At 36.2% G+C, this 26,665-nt stretch overlaps 1 protein-coding gene across 1 annotated transcript in view; it reads right to left on the reverse strand.

Moving 5' to 3' along the window:
* SCFD1 (sec1 family domain containing 1) overlaps positions 1-26,665 on the reverse strand; it is a 106,862-nt gene that overhangs the window by 23,931 nt on the left and 56,266 nt on the right. Inside the window, exons 12-16 of the mRNA XM_045287652.1 lie at positions 23,530-23,620; positions 21,504-21,577; positions 19,690-19,771; positions 4,348-4,444; positions 646-716 (exon numbers count right to left, since the gene is read on the reverse strand). Coding sequence (XP_045143587.1) covers positions 646-716; positions 4,348-4,444; positions 19,690-19,771; positions 21,504-21,577; positions 23,530-23,620 — 415 coding nt within the window. The remainder of the gene's footprint in view (positions 1-645; positions 717-4,347; positions 4,445-19,689; positions 19,772-21,503; positions 21,578-23,529; positions 23,621-26,665) is intronic.

The following is a 26,665-nucleotide window of genomic DNA, read 5'->3' on the forward strand; positions in this document are numbered from 1 at the left end:
AGAAAGAAAATGCTTTGAAAAGGATGATGGCAACATATGTATAAATGTGCTTGACACAATGGATGTCTGGATTGTTAAGAGCTGTAAAATTCCCTAATAAAATGATTTAAAAAAATGAAACAACTCCACTTTTATATGAATATGCATATGACAGATATGAATTCAAAGTTTAGTCTTACTAAATTACAGTAATATTTACATAACTTTTTATATTGTCAAATGTTGACTTTAAAGAAATTATTCAGAATGCAAGTAAATATCAGTGGCTACAGGTTAACAAAATGAAGCTTTTAAGACCTCATGAATGAGAATGAGCATTCAAAAAGTACAGCAATCTTTCTTCATATAACTTAAAAATAGTTGTTTTCCAGGGACAAGGATTTGGGGCACTTGAATTTAATTCATATTCCAACAAATTTAAAAGTAGTCAGACATTTCCTGAGTGCATAGTTTCCCTAGTAATACATGTTGCTCTACAACAGAGCAGTACATAGATCTAGCACTAACAAGTGGTTTTTCTTTTAAAGAAGTGTAGTTATTTGGCCGTAGTACTTTTTACTTCTATTTTTAAAACGCTAACCATAGCAGTTACACTGCAAGAAAGCACTCACTCTAACCCCACTTACTCCCCACCTTAAGACATACCTCAGAAGGTGCTTGCTGTGAGCTTATGTAATAGATAAGAAACAGCCTCATTTTATCTTCTGGCGTACCTGCTACATAGGGAAAAATAAGATGAAAAAGGGATTATTATTCTAGTTAATATATTATCATATGAGATGTTTATAAGTACATAAAATTAAGAGCATATATAATTGTGTCAAAAAATGACTTTTTAACTACACTGATTTAAAACGTAATATTATAAACGTGTTGGTAAATGCAATTTGGCTCTCATAGGTACCCTATATATTACAGAACACAATACTGCCAGACACTGGACCGCTTCATAGGCATGTTAAAACAATATAAAATACAAACATGGGAAAAGAGCAAACCTTGTAGGATTAGATGGGTGGGATTATGGAAGCATTTTCATTATATATTCCAAATCGTCTATAATGTTGAGATTTATCTCTTTGATGTAAATTCAAAAAGAAAAGGATATAGGTGGGGTGACTATGTAATTTTAAACTAGGGCATGAGATGAAAAAAGAAGCTAGTAATAATCACATAAGGAGGACTGTTATAAAAACGGAACTGTTCTGAGAAGCAGTAACCCACTGGTACACACACATAATTAAAAAAAATTAAAAAATAAGCCAGAGAGAAAACCTCTGTTTTGAAACAAGCAAGAAATATTTAAATCTTTAATAAATTCAGAATGGGCCAAGAGGGAGATCAAATGGCTAGTTATTATACCTTAGTTTCATCCACCATAGTCAAGTTTACAGTAATCTTTGTCAGATAGGAAGGCTATTTGTGTCCCTCAAATATGTTCAGAGGGGGACTGCCAGAGGGCCCTAATCCACAAAAATATTCTGTAGATGGATCTGGTACTTTCACCATCCTCCATAGCCTTCTACAAATTGGGTGTCCACAATTTAAGCTCTGATACCTTTCCTTCCATTGTATTTGGATTTTGGTATTTGTCATCTTTGGATCACACAGGCTGATGTGCTTCTTCCACGCAGGCTTTGTTGATGCTTCACTTGACACAAGCCTTTAAGGGCCCAGATGCTATTCTTTTGATAGCCGGGCACCATCTGCTTTTGTCACTACACTTTGCTGTAGCACCCATATCTGCAGTGATCTCTTCATGAGGGCAAGTATTGAGCAGGGCCATGATGTAAGAACTAAATGTTTTTGGTTTGAGGGTAGAATTACGTGGGAGCCAGAATCCATTCACTTGTCACAATTATGTATGGCTCTAGTTCCCTTTAGAGGTCTCATGGTCATTTTATGATATACAACATTATCAATCCTCCCTCTAGGGCATCCTTTGAACTTCTGACAGTTGCTTCCATGAGCGTTGATTGTGGACCCAAGCTACACAAGTTCCTTGATAACTTCAATCTTTTCTCCATTTATCATGATGTTACCTATGGATCTAGTTGTGAGGATTTTGGTTTTCATTACCGGAATTTTAATCCATACTCAAAGGCTGCAATCTTCTTCAGCAAGCCCTCTTCACTTTCAGCAAGCAAGACTGCGTCACTTAAAATCCTGATTCCAAGTTCTTCTTCATATAATCCAGCTTCTCTCATCATTTGCTCAGCATATAGATTGAACAGTATGGTGAGAGGATACAACTCTGACACACAGCTTTCCTGACTTTAAGCCATGCAGCATTACTTTCTTCTGTTCACACAGCTGCCTCTTGATCCATGTACAGGTTCTGCATGAGTACTGGAATTTGCCTTCTTCTCAACGCTATCCATAGTATATTATGAATCACACAGTCGAATGCCTTTGCGTAGTCAATGAAACACATGTAAGCATCTTTCTGGTATCTCTTTTAGCCAAGATCCATCTGATATCATTAATGATATATATGTTCCACATCCTCTTCTGAATCAAGCCTATTTATGTGGCAAACTTACTAAATTCACTATAAGCTTTTATGTATTTTAGGGGAGCCCTTGGAATTTTGTATGTCATAGCTACTTTACAGATTTTCCCATTAATTGTATTTCAGCTTTGACATCTATTAGTTGTGTTTTGTCATGTAAGCTGAGTTTCTGGGTTTTAGAAAGCTGAGGAATGAATCGTATCCCAGACATTTTAAATGCTAGGTTCTGAAGTTCTAGATCTTGTTTAAAACCTAGGAGAAGCTTACTTTTTATTTTAGTAGGTAAGTGATCTGACTGGATCAAGGCTATATGCTCTGACCAGTTGTCTAATGGGTGTAATTTCTTCAGCAAGTTCTGTTTTCAAAACATTTTGCAGTTCTATGGAATCTGTCCCATCACCCCTGGAACTGGGAGATATTCTAGCTCTTAGTTCATTTTTCAATGTTTGGAATACTATTTAGAATTAGATCTACATAAGTTCAGCTCAAGGGTGAGCCCAGAAATTCACACTTTATGGGGTTTCTTTTCCAAGCTCCTTCCTTTCTGAAGTCACTTTGCACTTTCTGATATCCTTGGCGTTCCCTTTGGAGTACTCTAGCTAGAGAGCTTTGGCTTCAGTCAACCTGTTCCACTGCAGATTTCCTCTAAGTATATGAATGAATTTAACTGTGACCAAACAGAGGACAAGAGATAAGGAGTGTAATGGAGCTTGCCCCGCCTTTTTGGAACCACAGCTCCTAGACAAAGGAAGGTTTCCATTCCTCTGAGTTTTAGGAGTCTCTGGATCCCTGTTGCTTTCAATATCCTTAGCCTCTAGCAGAGCCTTTTCCAACAGTAAGCACTTATTTTGCTTATAGAAGTTTTCAATGTTCAAAGAAAAACGTATCTGTTTATTAAACTTATTATTTCCAGTATTAATAAATACCCACTTCTGCTAAGAGTCACAACGGTTAAGGGCTAGAGAGCATCCTGATATGTATAATGATGCTAACAACTGGGAAGCACATCGGAAACTGTACACATGTATCATTTGCAACTGAGTATTCCAGAGGCTGTAGCCACAGCCTGCAACCTCTTGTCAGATTTAAGGCTCTCTTGTGACTGCTCTCCAGTTAAAGTCAGAGTTCCCTCACTGAACAAAGCGATGGATGTTAGAGAAAAAATTAGAGCATACTTTAGAAATTTTTTTCCTTCCTAAAATATCTGAGTTATTTAAGAATGTCAAAAACATTTTTCAGTATAACCTCAATATAACAACAACCAAAATTCAGAAATTAACATCAATACCTTACTATCATCTAATCTTTAAACTTCCAAGTTGTTTTTGATTATAACCATGGGATTTATAGAGTATTTTCACTTTTAAAATTCTGTAAAACTTGAAAGCTTTGTCAATCAATTCAGAGTATTTTTCAATTCAAATCTGTTTTTTTTACAAAATGAAAACCCTAAGATACAATTTTACATCTAAGCCATTCCGCAGAATTATGATAGTTTTCGAGTTATAGTTTTAGTATGCATTTGGGTTTTCATTTCCAAATGGAAAGTAATTTCTAAAAGTCTTTCTCCTTGAACCAGCAAAACCTGACCTTGAATATATGGCTTTAAACAATGACTAGAAGAACATTTAATACTATTAAGTTTGGTGAAATGAAAATCATGTTTCTACTTGCAGAACTATTATGATGTAAACTTTTACAGTAAATTCCATTTAATTACCTTATTATTAGCACAAATTGCAGGAAACAATAATTTGACTCAGATTTAGTCAAACTGCAAATGCTACATCCATCCTATGTGAAACTTACATTAACTCCAAATCTATGGTACATACCATCAGGGTCTGATATTATATCCAGAAGAGATTTATCCAGGGTAGTTTTGCTCATTATTTTTTCTTCATATTCAAAATATACATCCAGTTTTCTTGCCTATTCCAAATTAAATATTTGATTAGAATACATTAAGTAATGAAATATATACTAAGGTTCACTTGCTTACAAGCTTTTATATTTTTGATCAATTTTAAAAGCAAAATTTTCACTTCCTAGTAGAATGTATTAAACTTTCTTTTTATCATATACTTAAAACCAAGCTCACTGCTGTTGAGTAGATTCTGACCCATAGTAACTCCTTTAGACAGAAAATAACTGCTCATTTAGGGTTTCTGAGACTATAAATCTTTATGGGACACATAGCTTCACCCTCTATGGAGAATGGCTGGTGGGCTTGAACCATTAACTTTGCAATTAGCAGTCTACTGCTTAACCCACTGTGCCACCAGAATACCTATCATATAATTAAAAAACAAACAGAAGAACCACTGCCAGAGAATTGATTCGGTATCACAGCAACCCTATAGGACAGAGTAGAACTGCTTCACAAGGTTTCTCCCTGAAAGTGATGGTGGGTTTAAACCACTGACCTCTGTGGTTAGCAGCATAACTCTTAACCCACTATGCCTTTAGACAACTTTGGGCTATTTTGTTTACCAGATCTACCTTGTTGTAATTATCTCTGCATGTCACACATTTATTAGCAAACCCAAAATCATACAAAGTTCCATTTTGGTACACATTAGTAACTATCACATAAATCATATTATATTCCATGCGAATTAATGTAAGTGGTCATGTTATAGTTACTTTTTTTAGTGTACAAATCTGAAGGTTTCCTTCTACTTAACTGGATGGAAAGCTACACTAAGTTGAATTGGTTTTCATGCTTATGTTTTATACAATTTTTCCTTAAATTTTTTTATCCTTAGGGTTCTCTGCCTTTCCATGATCTAAAAATCAATCTTCTCTGCATGATACCTTACTAATTTTGTTTTGGGCCCTACAGTATAAATAAAAATGATCATTATTAAATAGCTGTTAAATTATGCTTCAAAGAACACACAAGGGAGAAGTTTTCTACTTGAAGGTGTTTATAATCTAAGTGGGAGTAAAAACCAATCATGAAATAAATGAGAAAACTTAAAAACCCATGAAAGAACAAATATTAAATATAGAACATAAATAAACATACTATGCTAAGGCCAAAAATAAAAAACAAACTCACTGCCATCAAGTCAATGCTGACTCTTAGTGACCCTGTAGGACAGGCTAGAACTGTCCCTATGAGTTTTCGAGACTGTAACACTTGATGGGAGTAGAAAGTCCCCTCTTTCTCCCATGGAGCGGTTGGTGGTTTCAAACTGCTGACCTTGCAGTTAGCTTGGGTAACCACCATGCCACCAGGGATCCTGGTGAAATCGCCAATTTTAGAGAAAATGGTGATTGGATTTAAAAAATGATTTGGGAAGATGGATAGGCAGCGAGCTCATTTCAGTTAAAGGAACATCCGAAGGCACAAAGTAGAGAAACCTGAATGTCAGACAAAGGAGTGGATTTCACACACTGAGCAGGAAGAAGCCAAAGAGAGTTCCCTTGCTCTTCACCCCTGAAGGTCAGTTTTAAATAAATGAAACATTCAGAGACTACAAAATTACAAAACAACATAAAAAATGTATTTACTGTGAAGTTTCCTTTTTTGAACTGTGAAGCTTCATTTCTCAACCCTGTCCTCTTCCACCCCATTTCTATCTGTTCCTATATACATTTACTAGATTATTTTTAGCTTTTCTCAAGATTGTTTTTAATATAGTCTATATTCTTATAGCTTTCCCCTAACACAAAGGAAAATATATTTTCAATACTCTTCCTTATTCTTTCTTTTACTGAAGAATATATTTTGGAGATTTTTCTACATTAGTGCACAGAGAACTAACTTCCTTATAAGAGTAAAATACTTAAAACTTCTAGTACAGTTTTCCTTATTACAAAATCTTTGGCTTTTCAGTCCCTGACCTGATAAAGTACTATTTTAGCTATTATTTAAAATAAGCTAAACAGTAAAATATTTAAAGCTTCCTTATACATAAAATAGATCAGAGATGAATTTTTAGGAAAAAAGGATCACATAAAAATTGGACAAAAGCAGGGTGCAGTATAGCACCGACAAAACATACAACTTTCCTCTAGTTCTTTAACGCTCCCCAGCTCCCCCATCATGACCCCAATTCTACCTCACAAATCTGGCTAGACCAGAGCATGTACATGGGTACAGATAAGAGCTGGAAACACAGAAAATCCAGGTCAGATAAACCCCTCAGGATCAATATTGAGAGTAACCATACCAGGAGGGTAAGGGGAAGGTGGGGTGAGAAAGGGGGAACCGATCACAATGATCTACCTATAATCCCCTTTCAGGGGGATGGACAACAGGAAAGTGGGTAAAGGAAGACATTGGTCAGTGTAAGGCATGAAAAAATAATTTATAAATTGTCGGGTTCATGAGAGAGGGAGGGCTGGGGAGGGAGAGGAAAAACTGAGAAGCTGATAACAAAGGATCAAGTAGAAAGAAAATGTTTTGAAAATGATGCTGGGAACAAATGTACAAATGTGTTTGACACAATGGATATATATGGATTGTGATAAGAGTTGTACGAGCCCCCAATAAAATGATTTTTAAAAAATTGGACAAAAGAAATACAAAGGATATTCTAGGATGGAGACCATAACAGTGGTTGGAATGGAAAGGAAGAACTACAGATATTGAATAACCAACTGGAGATGGACATAGGAGCAGCATGGTCAAGTGAAATATAACTCCTAGAGAACTAGAATGATAGTAGTAGGAGTTATATTAATATGCGTATTAGCTTGGGGAAGGTGGATTATCTCAAGTGAATCAAGGAGAGAAGAAAGGTGAAAGGTGATAAACGAAGTTGCCTTCGGAGCTCTCACAATCGGATTCAGTTTACCTTCTGTCTTACTACTCACTCACTAGGTACAGTTCCCTCTCACTCACTGCCACTGAGTCAATGTAGACACATAGCGCCCCTCTAGGAGAGAGAACTACTCCTATGGGTTTCCGCAACTAACTCTTTGTGGGAGTAGAAAGCTTCATCTTTCTCTCTTGGAGCTAGAATGACTGTCCTTGGGGTTAGCAGCACAATGCATAACTACATCTCACCAGGTGTCCTAGTCACATCAAATAACTCACAGTTAAACACTCTGTGTGCTTTCAGGCTGAGGCTCAGGTTAATCTCTAAGCATTTTTATCATATATTTTTCCTTCATCATCTATACAACACATTCTACTCAGACTTTAAGATTCTGCTGAAATCTCTTCTTTGGAGCTTCCCTATTCCTCTCTCTTGAATCGGTCTATTCTGTTTCCTGTCCCACCTTCAATCTCCTTCTTGGTTGGAAACGTTTCATTATTTCCTTTATCTGTTTAACAAGAGCACTTTATATGTCTGCCTATAATCACACGGATCACACTGTAATACTGGTTTCTGTTTATATGTCATCTTGCTAAAGATATAAACTCTCTAGAGCATGCCTAATTAATCATTTAATCCTAGAGTGGTTAACATAGCATCTGGCTCCTCACACGTACTTGGTAAAATATTTGTTAAAATTTTAAGTTCAGAGCAGGACATATATAGACCCAGTACTCATCTTTAAAATCATGGAATAAGATGAATGAACTTATGGAAGTTAAAAAAAAGTGAAATCTTACATTTTTAATTTAATACATGAAATTAAATAAGCTAAATGCTATAATAGAAAGGGAAGAATTACTTTATTTCATAGAAAAAATAGGAATAGGTAAAGTGAATGCTAGTCTCTAAAAATTATACTATGTAACTCTGCTTTTTCAGTGATTTATGTATTGACATTAGATTCACTTTGTTGATCTCGATGCATTAATTAACTCATACTTCAACCTCTAAAGAGCAGGAGAAAGAGAGTCTAACAGTAATGTAGTCTGAATACTAATGAGTAGAGGGTTTCTTTTTGAGGTGAAGAAAATGTTCTATAATTACACTGTGGTAATGGTTGTACAACTGTGAACACACTAAAAACCATTAAATTAGTAAGCAAACTGTATGGCATATGAATTATATTACAATAAAACTCAAGAAAAAAGAAACTTGGTCAGAATTTCAAATATATGGATTTTGATGGAGTACCCTCTATGAGTAAAAGGGATGAAGTATAGCTTTTCCAGCCTGCATAGGAAAACTAGCTACATCTTCAGCAACTATTATGTGCTGGGCCCTTTTCATACAGGTATGGCTTTCAAATGTTTTTAAGGAGTTAACTTCAGACCCCACTTTCTCAAACCAGATTTGTAAAACCCTATTAAACATCTCTATAGAGCTCTAGAGTTCTAGAAAGCCAATGTTAATATTGAAAAATGAAGATTATCTTGTTTAATTCTCCAAACAACATAAGAGCTCGGAATTATTAGTCCCATTTAAAAGAATATAAACAGACACACAAAAATGTAAATTTGTTCAAGGTTACCAGAGTAGAAGTAGTAGAGGGTTGAGACTCAAATCCAGGTCAGACTCCAATGTGCACCACAGATAAAGAGGAGGGAAAATAACATTTTCCTCAAGAACAATTTTACTGCTTCTTTTGTATATGCTTTATGAAAAAAAGTATATTTATTAATTAGTATGTATTTGTTTTCTTTGTAAACACATAATTTATGTATATGTGGTAAAGAGTCATTTTGACCAGAGAGTAATATCTATATGTATTTTCTCAATTTCTTGAAATAAGGTTATTTTCCTAAGAGAAGCAACTTTTCTAACTCCAAAGATTATTATTATACACACCATGGGTTCAAACGACAATGCAAATTGGACACGAGAATAATGGACAACAGACTAATCAAATACAACAAATAACAAACAAGGCCAAAGCAATAGAAAAACTCACATTTGTGGTAGCTTCCGAGAAAAATAAAATAAAACTTGAACATTGTAAAAAACTAACAAAAGCACTATAGATTGAGGACACATTTATATCTAGTAAATATATTTAAAAATAAAATTCTGAAATCCATCAGTGTCTCAAAAATCTCTTTAGGAAGGGCTACCAAGGAGGAATGTGATTGAAGAAAAATTCTAGTGTTTTCTAGATTTTAGGGTTGGTATCAATAAGCAATTGAGCTGTTGCTTTACTTTTCAGATAGCGTTTATAACATATTGACATAACAGATATACAAGGGGGCGTCAAAAAGTTTACGGGAAAATACCATTTTTCTGCAAATTTTTTGAAGCTCTCTCATTCAAGTTATATTGAATATGTGACTGGTTATACTGGATTTGAAAACAAACTAATAACAGCATGTTCTAAAATTACCTTGTCCTTTCCTTCAACCTAACGAACAATTCTAAGTCATCTAGAAGGTACAGTCATATGTACATCTCTTGCTTTTGAAAATCTATTACCTGAGAATATTTGCCAGATGACACACACACAAGCCAAAGGAATTCCCCTTTCCTTTTGATAAGCACAGGGGACTCTTCCTCCATTTACCATTCCTTTCCTCATTCTAGCTACAGATATTAGCATTCTGAATGCCCTCTTCACTGTTGGCTACAATTCTGATTTCTTACCCCAGTCTATGATTAACAACAAAGTCTAGAATGATTTTCTCTCATCTTTACCACATCTATCCCCTAGCATCAATCAACAGGGAGAAGAAAAAGCAATCAGAAAGTGTTTTATCTCCTTTCCTCCACTAAAACTGCCAGAACTTCCTTCCCTACTTCTCAGGAGGAGGATGGAACAACGACCCCTTCTTTGTCACTATGGAATATGTAATTCACACTACAGCCAAAGCAGGAGCAGACTATGACACAGTAGTTTAGGACGCTATATCCTAATCTGTAACCAGTGTAGCAGATTTTCACACATAGCCTATACTTGGTTGTTTCCAGGTGCCATCAAGTAGCCCTAGTGGCACAGTGGTTATAAGCTGGGTTGATAATTGCAGCTCAAAACCACCAGCCTCCATGGGAGAAAGATGAAGCTTTCTACTCCCGTAAAGAGCCTCGGAAACCCACAGGTGCAGTATGGACTCTGTCCTACAGTCACTATGAGTAGGCATTGACTCGATGGCAGTGAGTTTGGTTTTGAGTTTCTAAGGTGCCATCAAGTCAGTTCCAAATCACAGCAACCCTGTGTACAACAGACTAAACCACCACCCAGTCCTGTGTCATCTTCAACTCTGCTGTTTGAGCCCATTGTTGCAGTCACTATGCCAATCCATCTTGTCAAGTGTCTTCCTTCCTTTTTGCTGGCCCTCTGCTAAGCATGATGTCTTTCTCCAGGGACATCCATATAACATGTCTCTCCAAATAACATGTCCAAAGTACATGAGACTAGGTCTCAACCATACTTCTTCCAAGAAAAATTTGTTTGTTCTTTTGGCAGACCACCTTACCTTTATTATTCTTTGCCAGCACCATAATTAAAATTCTTCTTTGGTCTTCCTTGCTAACCAACACTTGATTTAGAGAGTCTTGTGTAGCAGATTTTCCCGAGGCAATGCTTTGTGTGATTCTCGACAGCTGCTTCCATGAATACTGATTGGATCCAAGCAAAATGAAATTGTTGACAACTTCAATCTTTTCTCCATTTATCAAGCTGATGTCTTAGTTCATTTGTAAGGATTTTGGTTTTCTTTACACTGAGTTCTAAAGCTAGAGTTTTTGATGTCTATCAGCAAGTGCTTCAAGTTCTCCTGGCTTTCATCAAGCATGGCTGGGTCCCCTGCATATTACTGGTTGTTAATCAGCCTTCCTACAATCCTTATTCCACGTTATTCACATCGTCCAGCTTCTTGGATGATCTTTTCAGCATACAGAATGAAAAATATGGTGAGAGGATACAATTCTGACACATAGCTTCCTTGTTTTTAAACCATGCAGTAAGTAGTCTTTGTTCTGTCTGAACATCCTTTTTTTTCTCTTGGTCCTTGTACTTGTTCTACATGAGCACAGTGAAATATACTGGAATTCCCCTTCTATCAATTTATTATGATCCACATAGTCAAATGCCTCTGCATAGTCAAAACAAAAGCAAGCATCTTTCTCTGTTTTCAGTCAAGGTCCATCTGACATCAGCAATGGTATCCTTTGTTCCAGGTCCTCTTCTGAATCTGACTTGAATTTCTAGCAGCGGTCAATGTTTGGCTGCACTCATTGTTGAATGATATTCAGCAAAATTTTACTTGCATGTGATATTAGTGATATTTCCCCCTAATTTCCCTATTCTGCTGGGTCACATTTCTTTGAAAATGGTACACATATGGATCTCTTCCAGTCAGCTGTCCAAGAAGAGATTTTCTTCAAATTTCTTGGCGCAGATGAGTGAGTGCTTCCTGAGATTTCACAGCTTGTTGAAACATTCCAGTTGGTAGTCCACTCATCCCGGAGGCCTTGTTTTGGGCTACTGTCTTCAGTACAGCTGTTCTTCTTCCTTCAATCCCATTAGTTCTTGTGGAGGACCAACCTCCCTACAACCAAAGGGTACAATGGGCAGTTGAGTAATTGAGAGGTAAATTAAAAGGACAGCAGACAAGAGAAAGTATCCAAGGGCTCACCTCCGTGATTGCTTCAGGAACCAAGTCCAAGCAGAGAAAGGGCTCAGAGAGTGTGTGTAATGTAATCTCAGGAGTTTATATAATCCGAGGCACACAGGCCACAGTAAGCTCATACTAACAGGAAGGGGTTGTATTAAAAGCACACACCTAACAGGAGGGGGTTGAGCTAGGGGTGTACATGCAATAGGAAGGGGCTGTACTAGGGGCATACATGTGATAGGAAGGTACATACATAACAAGATGGGCAGGCTCTAGAGTCAAGATGGCAGCTTAACCTTGGGTAGTCTCTGAGCTAGCTTGACCTTAGGTGTCTGTGAACTCTTCTCCAGGGGAATAATCTATAATCCTTATCAGAAGGGAGTGTGGGTCCTACTTAGCGTGGGACAGACAATAGGGTCTGATTACTTTTGATAGCAGACAACCTTCAGGCAGATAATTTCAAGCAGTTGACCCTCAAGAGTATAGTGAGTGACCATGTGTTTGCAGGCAGCACCTCAAATTTGGCATTATTATGGGGGACATTGAAGGGAATGACTTTTACTTCAGAGAATATTAGTGGGATGTATCTTCAACACATGAACGTGAAGGTTCCCTCCATGGGAACCCTGGCCTCCTAGACTCCTTAATGTATGAATGCTAAGTTTGTCTGCATACACTCTCTTCCCATTTTGGTTTCCCACCAGTTCTTGATATAATATTAACTCTTGAAATTGCTGATTGCCGACCAGTTCTTTTCGGTACAGTGACTGTATTCCCCTTCATTCTTCTGATACTTCTTGTATTGCTCAGTGTAGAGGATTACCCCATGAGATGACAAAATGGATGACGTCACCCACCATGGCTAGCAGTGCTTTTGCTTTGCAACTTGGCATTTGTTATTGCCAGATGTACATCAATGCTCAAAATAGTCAAGATATTAAAATTTTTACTATTGTCATAAATGTAAAATGTCAAATAAGTAGAAAGTCAATACTTTTCCCAATTAAGGTGTATGTTCAAATATTTTGCCCATTTTTATTGAATTGTTTGCTCTTTATGAGTTTAGAGCTCTTTAGTCTTCTGTTTTAACCTTTATATATCTATTAAACTGGGCCTTGCTAAACAATGCTTCCTCTTCACAAGGAAAAGAAAACTATTTCAGATTCTGACATGACACGTGGGAAGAGAAGAGGTAAATGAATGCGTTGCTTTTCCAGTGGGAACTTTCTGCTATATTTTCCTCTTACCTTGAAGAAAAGACAGACACCAAGCTCATATGAGCATACACTTGGTATGCATATATTTACAAGAGATCATTTTAAATAGGTTAGCACCAAAATTCAGCCAGAAAAAGATTCTGGTTTTCACTATAATAAACGACTGCTTTTGTAATGTGCTGAAGAGCAATAGTTGGTCAAACAATCTCAGTTAATGAAAAGATTCATGAAAAAGGATCTTTGTGTATAGTTACAGTTGAAGCACTGTCTTTTACTTTTATAGATGTACAATTGTTTAAATATTGTTGACAACTGTAGGTCCAAGATCTTTTCTTTGCATATAGATTCACTGATTTTTCCCCCCCTTTCTTACTATGACTCATCTTATAAGGGATCAACTTTCATATCCAGTTTCAATTAATTTGGAGGAAAAAACCCAAAAAAACTACATACACTTGTAAAACAATTTGAGTATTCAAGAATTTCCAAAGTTCTACAGTTAGTTTTATCCACAACTAATAAAAATAATTTTAAAGTCATCCGTCTTTGTCAAGTCTAAGAAATATGACTTAGTTTTATAAAAACAACCTTAAAAAAACCAAACTCATGCAACTGACAAATAGAATGGAACTAAACATAACTGACTCCTCAGTAAATAAAAAAATCAATTTGTGAGAGAAGAAAAAGTATACAGAGATAACCAGGAAGTATACTACTTTGAACAGTAAGCATATCTATAATGTGGCCATTCTCTACTGTGTTTTACAGAGGATATGGAGCAAACCAGTAAATTGGGTATTTGTTGAAAAGTAAAGGTGAGAGAGCTTCTACTTTATTCAGAAAGCTTCTATTCCCCTAAGGATAATATAGGTGAGTCAAAGAAAAATAAGTCCCCTACAGGAGGGGAAAGCATTGTTGACCATATATATGACAGAACAAAACACGGCCTGGTAGAGCAGCACCCCCACACTTGGGCTTATGGCTGAGCCCATTGCTGCAGTCACTGTGTCAATTCACCTCCTTGAGCGCCTTTCTCTTGTGCTGTCCCTCCGTTTTACCAAGTAAGATGTCCTTCTCCAGGACTGGTCTCTCCTAACAACATGTCCAATGTATGTAAGACCAAGTCTTGCTCTCCTTGCCTTTAAGAAGCATTCTGGTTATACTTCTTCCAAGACAAATTCGTTTGTTCTTTTACTAGGCCATGTAACTTCCAATATTCTTCTCCAGTACCACAATTCAAATGCATTGATTCTTCTTCAGCCTACCTTATTCAATGTCCAACTTTCAAACGCATAGGAGGGAACTCAAAATATCAGGACTTGGGTCAGGCACATCTTAGTCTTCAAAGTAATACCCTTGATTTTCAATATCTAAAGAGACCCTGTGCAGCAGATTTACAGGGCAAAGAGAACATAGCATTTTCCTCATCTACACCTTTCAAGTAGGCTTGGTTTTCCTAGATATCTGGTGCCTAAAGAGTACTTAATTTTGTTTGACTATACAGTGGGTTAGGTGTTCAGGTGGCACTGTTGGGTAGGCGTTGGACTGGTAATTGGAAGTGTGGCAGTTCAAATCCACCAGTTGTTCTGAAGGAAAAACAGGCTGTTCCTGTAAAGATTTGGAGCTTCAGAAACTGTATTTGGGTTGCTAGGAGGCAGAAATGACTCAATACAAGTGGGTTTGCTTTTTAAAAAAAAATAAAAATGAGCTATGAATAATTCAAGCAGGTTGTCTACCAATTATTTAAGTAATCTCAAATATTCATATGGGGAAATTCTTATTTTAGAAAAAAGTTTTTAAAAGCACTATTCAAAATAGATAAGGGTTCTACAATTTAGTCTTTATTCAATGAGACTGATGAATTACCCAAGCCACACAAATCCTCAGAATAGGAACAAACTCAGGTTACGGTATTTTTCAAAGTTTTAAGGCATGGGTAGCATCTTTCTAACATTCAATTAAAACACTGTCATATAAATGCCAGAACATCTAAGGAATTATTCTGGTTCAGAAAATTATCTTAAGAACATATAAAAATTTGTGATACACACACATTAAAAAATGTAGTAAACACAAAAATGAATAGAAGTGCTCTGTGAGACCTCTACATGAAAGTTACAATATTCTTGTAGATACATTGAGAGGTCAATGAGACTGCCTTGTTTTTCTGTGTCTCATAGTATTCTGCCTTTGCTCAATCTTACCACTTTTTCTATGGCTTTTCTATTAGTGGAAAATACTTTGAGTTTTTTGTCTCTGACAGTTTAAACAGGTTCTAGCTCTTGCAGGTTTTCTTGCAATGAAAAATATTTACTGCTTAGGTGAGTAAATTATTACAATGAAAGTGAAGCTCAAAGATAGTAAAAAAATCTAGCAAAGAGCAAGAGATAAAAAAAAAAAAAAGAGCAAGAGATCACGGAGAAAAATCCTTCTTTAACAACATTATAGGCAGACCTAGAAAGCATAATTATAATACAAATAAACATGCTACTTAATAATAAATACTACAAGGTTGGGAATTAATTAGTTATGAAAAACTATGAGAAGAAAAAGTTTAAGTATACCTATAATGTGAAGTAATGGAAACAGTATTTACATGGCATTTTTGACAAGAGAGAACAAGAATTTGAACAAAAAAAGAGACAATCAACATTAAAGGGTCCCTAACTTTTCTACTAAAATAGAATTTCTTGTGTTATGCTATTTTTTAGAATTATATGACTTATTAAATATCTGTTGTTCATATCTAAATACTTAAACACTCTCATTCATCTATATTAAAAAAAAACAAATAAAAAACCCGCTCATAGGGATGATTCCTTAGAATGATCCTACAGAAATAATGTGTCCTACACATGACACTATTTCCCTAATACAATGTTAATGTAGTTTACATTAACTATTTCTTTGATATCTGATTCTGTTAGGAAAGGCTGACTTCCTTTAGCTACAGCAGAGGAATTATTCCAAAATGTAAAGCTTGAACAAACTCATTCATCATCCTGAATGACATAGCAGCTTCCTTTATAATACTGCTCTGCCAGGGAATGCAGCAACCTCAGAAGAAACAAGTTCTTTCATAAAAAAATGCCAGATAGCTAGGTGTTAAAACAGAATTGTTTAGGTCAGACACGGTGTCATACTATTCTCATACATCTGGCCTCTATTGGCACAAATGCATTTTAAAAATTCATATAAATCCATTAATGTCAAATCACAAAAAAGTATCATAAAGAATTCCATAAATACATTTCCCTTACAACCATTTATCATCAATTCATTTGTTCACAAACCTACCTACACATCTCTCACCATTCTCCATTTAAAACATAAATGAGATTTCTTCATGACCCTTCAGTGACTTCTCAACACAATGTATATAAAGCCTTACTTTCCTGAACCCCATGTTCTGTCATTCTTTTACTCTTCACTCTAAGTACATTAGCTTTCCTCTTCTAGGTCATCAAATATACCAAATTTGTCCCTGTTTTGAGACTTTCTCACTTACTTTGAGAGCCTCACTACCTGGTTCCTACTTGTGATTCAGGTCTCAACTCAAACATCATCTTATTAAAGATGACTTTCTTTACTCCTTACTCTAGCATAATCTTTCAGCCATTCTCTATTACCGCATACATCACTATCTTTACATTACCGATCAGTGGCTAAAATAAACATGTTTTCTGTTTACTTTGTGTCTCATCTCTGTCACAACATAAGGTCTAAAGGAACAGAGAATGTAGCTGTGTGTTTACCTGTCAGCAAGGCCTAAAACAATACATAGATAATAAATATGGCTTAAAAAGTAAATTCAAGATTTTCTCAAACCACAAACCTCTCTGGCCTATCCCTAAGAAGTACATGCACGTAAGTTAGTGATAGGATGTTTATGATGTTCCATGAATGAGTTGAAATTATGTACTTTCCATAGGTATGAAGAACTTAACTAATTTTGAGTCATATAACTTAGTTGTCGGCCTGAGTTCAGCTTGGCATTTCATGGTTTAGCAACTGTGAAAATTGAGACCAGAAAGAAAGTGTAAAACTTAAGTTTTTAATAATGGATAAACTGAACAACAACAAAAAAAACCCTAAGTCAATGGAAATTCACAAAAACATCTTAGATCTCAAAGCACACATTAAAATTACCAAAAGAGCTTTTCTGAGATTTGCTTTTACTTGTCTTCTTTTAAGATGCATGTAGCACCTAGCACACAGAAAGCACTAAAAAAAAAATGTTTGTTGAATGGGTCACAAGGTCTTAATTACATAATTATAGTGTTAATTATAGCTGTATAAAGACGCTATAATCTTTTACTGAAGTTCATAGGAAAGGGGGATTAAAAGATAATGGAATTTTCTCACACTTTTTTTTCTCACAATCTTTTTGAAGCTTCTTCATGTATTATGTTTACCTTAGCTAAAAGGACTGATCATACAGGTTTTTCTCATTTTACAGAGATGTTACATATGGAAAGAAAATATCAAGTATCAATACCAAGATATAGAAAAAAATAAGCAGCAATAATAAACTGCCTTGTTTTTATAACTGTTTTACTTTATAACTAATACTGTATTTCTGTTAAAATGCCTCTCATTACGTATCTATAACTAGTGAAGGAACCAATGATTAAAAAAAGGATTATTAGCTTAAATTATGCAGGTTTAAATTCTATGCTGCATAATCCCCAGTATCTATCCGTATATGCTGTGCTCTAATGCTCTATGACTTTTTAAATGATTAAAAATAAAAAGGTTTTAGTCCCTTCTCATAAATCCAAGGTGTGACCACCATCTTTAGCGGCGTCCTGCTGGAGTAGTGGTAAAAGCAGTCAGCTACTAAATGAAAGGTCAGTGGTTGAAACCCTGCAGCCATTTTGTGGGAGAAAGATGTGGTAGTTTGCTTCCGTGAGGAATGACATCCTTGGAAACTACAGGGCATCTCTTTGTTCTACAGGGAGACTAGGGGTTAGAATGGACTTGACAGCAGTGGGATAGATCAACATCTTGACACATGCCAGCAAGGATAATCAGCTTAAGCAGTTATCAAATGCAACAGGTCAAATAAAGAGTATGGGTAACAACCAAGTCCTAGTGCATGGTGTATTTGCCACTAGAATTCAACATCCAAATGATAGAGAACGGATCAAGTCAAGGTGACATGGGGTACTTATAAGTAAGGTGCTAAGAAAAACAACTATGATAACATTATAAAGAACCCTCTAACGCTTGTTTCAAAATCACAGAACAAACAGTGATAGTTAAGAGGTCCTCTCCCCATTGCTATCAAGTCAAATCTGATTTATAACAACCTTTTAGGACAGAGTATAGCTTCCCTATAGGATTTTCAAGGCTATAAATCTTTCAAGAAGCAGACTGCAACATCTCTCCCCGCAGGAGCTGCTGGTGGATTTGAACTACCAACCTTAGCCAAGCAGCTGAGTGTTTAACCACTGTCCCACCAAAACTCATCTAAAACTACAAAGTTCACAACCAAGTCTTGTAATGAAGTGATATGATTAATGAATATTTTAGACAGTCATACGAAAAAGTGGGATGATTAACTCCATTTTGAAGGAGTCCTGGTGGCATAGTGGCCTGCTAAGCACAAGATCAGTAGTTTGAATACATCAGCTGTTCCATGATGAGAGAATGATGAGACTGTCTGATCCTGGAAAGAGTTACAGTCTCAGAAACCCCTTCTACTCAAAAGGGCTGCTAGGAACTGGAATTGACTGGTGGCAGCAAGTACTGAGTTGAGTCAACTCCATTTTGAAGTCCCTGGCTGGTACAATATTTAACACACTTGGCTGCTACAGAGAGGTTGGAGATTTGAGTACATCAGAGGTTCATAAAGAAAGGTCTAGTGACTTACGTCTCAAAAAAAAAATCAGTAATTGAAAACCCCACAATATACAATTCTTTGCTGACACCCACATGGAGTTGCCATGAGTCAGAACAGATGGAAAAGCAACTTTTTTTCTAACTCTGTATTTCTGATGGCACACACAAGTCTCCTGTTAACAATCCCATTGTCACCAAGTTGATTCCAACTCACAGCCACAGGGTAAGACACAGTTACAACTGCCCCCGTAGGGTTCCTAAGGCTGTAATCTTTATCGAAGCAGATTGCCACATTTTTCTCCTGTAGAGTAAGAGGCAGGTTCAAACTACAAACCGAGTGCTTAGCCCCTATGCCACCAGGGCTCCTTGGTCTACTGTTGGTAAAACAATGTATATCAATGACAGCATTTAGGCAATGTAACTTAATAGAAATACCGCAGAATGTCAGAAATACTAACATTTATTTACTAAATATGCCAACTTGGTAAAGTGGAAAGAAAAATTCACCTGTATTCTTAAGTTTCCTCATTTTCAAAAATGAAGGTAATACTCTTAGCACTCATAATTATACCTCATAAAGTTGCAATAAGAGAATGAGTTAATGCATATGAAAATATACTGCAAAGTATAAAACCCTATACAAATACAAGTTTGTGCTATGTGGAAAAAATTAAATTTACCTTTATGTGCTCTAAAACAGCAGTGGCAACATTTGTATGGAGATCAATAAGTCTTTTTTTTTCAAGAAGTTCTGGCAAAGAACTATAAGCATCAAAAAAAATTAAAAATTAACCATTTAATTCTCTAAGAAAGTGACATAAACTTTTACAAATTCCACCATGAGTGTTTTCCTCTGAGGAAACACAGACCAGTAAAATAGAACAATGAATTCAACTTCCTACCAATTACCTTCTATCTCTATGCTTATAGACAGATAGTATTTATTATTGTGATAAACGCTCATTTTAAAATGTCACAAATATCCTTTCTACTATTTCACATTCTGATTCCAAAGTTAGGCAACATCAAACAAAATCAGAATAATGGAAATATACTTTGACATATATTTCGAAGATTTTTTTTTGCCCTCTCTCCTCCTTGACAGCATTCAAAATATTTACAAACTACTTAACTTTTAATTAAGATAATAATGGTAGCAATGGCAAAATTAATAATAATTTGTTACCAAAACTGCATTTTATTATTTGTAAAAATTTTTATTGATCAATAATTTTATTGGGAGCTCTTACAGGTATCATAACATTTCATAGTTCAATCACATCAACAGTATTGAATAGCTACCAAAATCAGTTTCAAAGCATTTTCTTTCTTCTTGAACTCCTTGGTATCAACTCCCTTTTAACCCCTCCCTCCCCCATCCTACTGCCCTAAGGAATCCTTATTATTTTTTCCCTAATATATATATGTATATATACACACACATACATATACATATACATACATATACATATACATATATATATATATGCCAAATCGCACACAATCCAATATATTCATTCACATACAATTCTGTTGTTCAATCCTATCCCGTGGGGTTATAGTCATCAGTGCTATCAGCTCCCTCTTCCCCACCTCATTCCCTGTTCCCTCAGGAAACCATTACTCCTGGTAATGTTGCTGAAGGGTTATCTATCTTGGCTTTCATGTACTGAGTGATCTTAAATATAAAATAAACATATGAAAATCTAACATATTCAACGAGGTAAAGCAAATAAAAACCTTAAATGTAAGGGGAAGAAATATAAAAGAACTAGAGGATAGTTATATGGTTCATCAGTACTATACCAGCCCCTAGATTTATCATCCTTTCCGTGTGGCCCTTCTGTGAGGGACTGTCCAATTATCTTACAGGTGAGTTCTGGGTCTCCACTACATCCATGCCCCTTCACATTGATTTAGTTATTTTTGAACTTCTGATACCTGTTCCCATCGACACCTCATGAGTACACAGGCTGCTGTGCTTTTTCCATGTGGGCTTTGTTGCTTCCCTGCTAGATGGCTGCTTGTTTAACTACAAGCCTTTAAGACCCCAGACACTGTTATCTTTTAACAGCCAGGCACCATTAGCTTTCTTCCCCACATTTGGTTATGCACCCATTTTGTCTTCAGCAATCATGCCAGGGATGTGAGTATCATAAATTGCCACATTATTAGAACAAGCCATTCTTATACTGAGGTAAGATTTAAGTAGGGGCCCAAAGTCAATCTGTATACCTATATTTTAAAACCAACACTGTCTTCTTGGTAAATTTTTTTCCCTTATACATTTCCAACTAATGAACGAAGAAAATAATCTGCTAAAACAAAGAGGGAAATAATACCAGTCTCAACATGTTAAAAACACAGTGTAGTGCTTTAAACTCAAAGGTATATTTGCGATTACCTAATACCTTCATTTAAACTATTAACCTTGGTTTTTTTAAACCTTAAATCTTATTAGGAAGACTTCAAAGAGGAAACATTGCTTACTTACCTAACAGCAGAGGTTAGCTTAGCAGTATTGTCAGAAAGCATACTTATAGCTCCTTCATCTTCCCCTTCCAGTCCCTTGGAAGGAAAAAAGGTATCAGTAACTTTTCAAAATCCTAGGTCCATGCATAAAAAACAATACATTCCTAAGATTGCTAGTAAAAAAATAAGATTTATATAACTTAGAACAATACTTCCCTACAAGGAGAAAATATATGTATGCAGTTTTGGCATTTAAAGAAAAACTTCTAGTTGCTATCAGTCTAAGCAGTTGGATGACTTCAAAAAGCACATAAGGTAAGAGGCCTCAAGACTTGTCTATGTAATAAACAGGAGAATGCCAATCTGAAGTTAGGTTAAAGTACAATAAGCACTACTGGAATATCTGGTTCTAAAATTTAAGTCACACTTCATATACTATATATTTTTTCAAATCATATATTCATATTCTTCTATACATTTGTGCTTTTCACAATATTTAAATTTTTTGAAAAACAAACCAAACAACCAAAGAAACACTGATGCTTAGTTTATGTCAGCGTTGTTTCTGTTTTCTGTCTGGGAGATTATGGAAGATCAATTTAACGACCACTCACTCTGTGCTTGTTGCTATCCACTCAGAGGTCTAAGCAGTGGAAGCTTTTAGTTTTAGTTTAACCACAGTTTCCTGGGCACACAATTTACACATCATACAAATGAACAACTGTTCCATCATATCAAGAGGATATGTGATGTTCTTATTGTCAGATCATTTTGTTCTTCCAGCTATCACTATAATACATCTTATAGCTGCCGAGAAATGTTCTGTAGATTTCTCACATTACTGAAGATCACAATTACTAGTACTTCAACTTTTAATTTTTTTATTTATCATTTTATTGGGAGCTCTTACAGATATCATAACAGTACATAGTTCAATCATATCAAGCAATATTGTCTGATTGCTACCACAATCTATTTCAAAGCATTTTCTTTCTTCTTAAATTCCTTGATATCAGCTCCTCTTTATCCACTCCCCTCCCACCCAAGGAACTGTTATAATTTTAAAAAAAATCATTTTATTGGGGCTCGTACAACACGTATCACAATCCATACATCCATCCACTGTGTCAAGCACATTTGTACATTTGTTGCCATCATCATTCTCAAAACATTTGCTTTCTGCTTGAGCCCTTGGTATCAGCTCACTTTCCCCTCCCACCCCCCTCGCTCATGAACCCTTGATAATTTATAAATTGTTATTATTTTGTCATATCTTACCCATTCCCTTCACCCACTTTTCTGTTGTCCATCCCCCAGGGAGGAGGTTATATGTAGATCCTTGCAATTGGTTCCCCATAATTTTTTCCTATAATAGTTTTGTTGTTTTTTTGCCATATCTTACAGTCCAATATATCCACTCACATATGTCATCAATATTATATGCTCTCTCTTCCACCTCCCTCTCTTCTCTTCCCATACCCCTAGGGAAGCATTACTCCTATTAATGTTTCTGAAGGGTTATCTATCTTGGCTTTCATGTATCGAATGATCTTAAATATACAAATGAACAAACACAAATCTAACATGATTAATGAGGCAAAACAAAAACCATAATAGTAAGGGGAGGAAATATAAAAGAATGAGAGGATAGTTATATGGTTCAACAGTACTATACCACCTCCTATGTTTATCATCCTTTCCATGTGGCCCTTCTGTGACGGTCTGTCCAATTATCTTACAGGTGGGTTTTGGGTCTCCACTCATTCACGCCCCTTTGCATTGATTTGGTTGCTTGTTTTTGAATTTCTGATACCTGTTCCCATCCTCATGGGACACCTCATGATCATACAGGCTGCTGTGGGCTTTGTTGCTTCCCTGCTAGATGACTCCTGGTTTAACTACAAGCCTTTAAGACCCCAGATGCTATAACTTTTATATAAATTGAAAAAAAAATTTTTTTTTCACTTAAAGCAAGAAAGAACATTGAACTCTTCCCCCTTAGATGTGCTTCTACTTCCTTGTAATTCTTAGAAAGCAAAAAATCTTACCATAATGCTTTTAAGTCTTTTGACCTCATCTTCTTGTGCTCTGTAAGATTCCAGTTCTTGCTGAACTGATTCTGCAACTTCTGGGAATGGGCTAAAACAATAGTGCACAAGAGAATAACATTAAAAGATTGATTTTAAAAATCTGACACACATATATACATACAGAGCAAGGATTAGTATAATTTTAAACATAATTATTTGGATATATATTTAGTATAAATACAACGATGTATCTTTCTGATATCTCCATTTTAAATACAATTCCTTTAAAGTGCCCATCACAAGCTGTTAAGGAGCCCTTGTGGTGTGGTGGTTACACACTGGGCTGCATGTGATCATATGGTTGGCAGCTTGAAAATACTGGCAGAAGATACTCTTTGTGGGAGAAAGACTAGGCTTTGAATTCCCATAAACATACAGTCTCGGAAACCCACAAAGGGTCGTTACGGGTAAGCGTTGACTCGGTGGCAGTGAGTTTGGTTATCCTAAGTTATTAAATTTTTTTTCTATTCCTTTTCATGAAACATACTAAAATATCTTTTCCCCTATGATGTTGAAAGAAAAACAAATAGTTGAATGAAAAAACAGAAAAAATAAGTGTAACAAATATACCAAAATTAACATCTATTATCAAAGGCGTTGGGAACATTGGAAACACAGTGGTTACATCTCAGCAGTTCGAATCCACTAGCTCCTCCTCAGGAGATTGACAGAGCTTTCTACTCCTGTGAACAGTTAGTTTCAAAAACACACAGAAGCATTTCTACCCTGTCCTATAGGGTATGAGTCGGCACTGACTTGATGGCAGCAAGCGAGATAACACATCTGCAATCATTTGAGTAGACATAGCATGGGAAGTACCACACAGTACTATTCTGCAATAATTCTAAATGACTATATGTTGACCTCTTGTCTGCCACTTTGTTGTACTATGGTGACTTGTGTATTGCTGTGATGCTGGCAGCTATCACTGGTATTTCAAATGCCAGCAGGGTCACTGATGGTGAACAGGTTTCAGTAGTACTTCCAGATTAAGGTAGACTTTAGCAATCTACTTCTAAAAATACTGGTCAATGAAAATCTTCTAAATAGTAGTGGACCACTGTCTGATATAATGCCAGAGGATGGGCCCCTTAGGTTGGAAGACACTCAAAATACAACCAGAGACAGCTGTCTACTCAAAGTTGAGTTGATCTTAAAGAAATGGTCAGAGAAGCTGTCAGGACTAACTTTTGCGGATGTAAACCAATCCCCAAACTCATTGCCCATCAAGTTAATTCTAATCGTACACATTTCCAATAATGACTGGGACACACGGAGCACAAAGTATGAATCTATGAAAACGCTGAGTCACTTAAAAAATGGAATGCATTAAGAATGGTATAGTAGACACTTGTGAGTTGAAACAGAATGGCATAGGAAGAGATCCCTATTTGTGCCCATGCTTAAGAAAGGTGATAAAAACTGTTGTAGCAGCACATTGACAGGTTATCAAATCAGATTCAAGTGAAGATGTTGAATGAGAGATATCACTGCTGTCAGTTGGATCTTGGATGAAATCAGAGATGATCAAAAAGACATTTACCCATGCTTCATTATGTAAAAGCATTTTAGAACACGTAACTGTGCTCCTGCAGAACTTGTGCATAGTCCAAGAGGCAAATGTTTGGAAAGTCCAAGAGGATCCTGTTGCTGCTAGGTGCTGTCGAGTCATTTCTGATGCGTAGTGACTGTATGTACAACAGAACAAAACACTGCCCAGTCTGTACTAGCCTCACCAATTTTCTTAGTTTGAGCCCATTGCTGCAGTCACTTTGTCAATTCATCTCATCGAGGGCTTTCCTCCTCTTTGCTACCTCTCCACTTTACCAAGCAAGATGCCCTTTTCAGAGATTGATGTCTTCTGACAACATAGCGAAAGTACTTGACATGAAGTCTTGCCATCATTGCATCCAAGGAGCATTCCAGCTATACTTCTTCCAAGACAGATTTGTCTGTTCTTTTGGCAATCTATGCTACTAACAAGGGGACACTACTTGGTTTAAAATCCGGAAAGGTGCACATCAGGGTTGTATCCTTTCACTATATGTATTCAATCTGCATGCTGAGCAAATAATTTAAGACACTGGTCTAAAAGAAAAAGAATGTAGCATCATGAATGGAAGAAGGCTCATTAACAACCTTCAATATGCAAAAATCACCAACCTTGCTTGCTGAAAGCAAGAAGACTTAAAGCACTTACAGAGGAGCATCAAAGACTCCAGGATTCCTCTATGGATTGCAACTCAATGTAAAGAAAACGAGTATCCTCACAACTGGACAAATAGACACATCACGATAGAGAAAAGATCGAAAATGTCAAGAATTTTACTTGAATCCACAGTCAATGCTCATGGAAGTAGCAGTCAAGAAATCAAACAACATACTACACTGGGCAAATCTACAGCACAAGACCTCCTTAAAGAATTAAGGGGCAAAGATGCCACTTTGAGGACTAAGGTATGCTTGACCCAGCCATGACATTTTCAATTACCTTCTATGCATGAGAAAGCTGGAAAATGAATATGGAAAACTGACAAAGAATCAACACATTTGAACTATATGTTGATGAAGATAAATGGATATTCCACGAACATCCATAAGAACAAATAGATCTGTGTTGGAAGAAGTAAAACTGGGCTGCTCCTTACAAGGGAGGGTAGTGAGACTTCATGCCACATACTTTATGCATGGTATCAGAAGGGACCAATTCATGTGGAACATGCTTGGTAAAGTGAAAAAGATGAAATTCTCAACAAGATTAATTAACGATATAGTGGCTACAACAATCAGGTCAAAACACAGCCAACAGTTGGAAGGATGATGCAAAACCAAGCAAGTGTTTGGTAGTATTGTGCATGGAGTGCCAATGAATAATATAATCCTTATCAGTCCTACCAAGGTAGGTACTATTAATACCTACCTTCAATATAGCACCGTTGAAACATACAACTTTCCTTTAATGCTTCCTCCCCCCTACAGTGATCCAATTCTACCTTACAAATTCGGCTAGAGAAGAGCATATACATGGGAACAGATAAGAGCTGGAAACACAGGGAATCCAGACAGATAAACCCCTCAGGACCAATATTGAGAT

This window comes from Echinops telfairi, unplaced genomic scaffold (genome assembly GCF_000313985.2).
Source record: "Echinops telfairi isolate 266 unplaced genomic scaffold, ASM31398v2 ScPeMD7_18;HRSCAF=68, whole genome shotgun sequence".
Classification (NCBI taxonomy): Eukaryota; Metazoa; Chordata; class Mammalia; order Afrosoricida; family Tenrecidae; genus Echinops; species Echinops telfairi.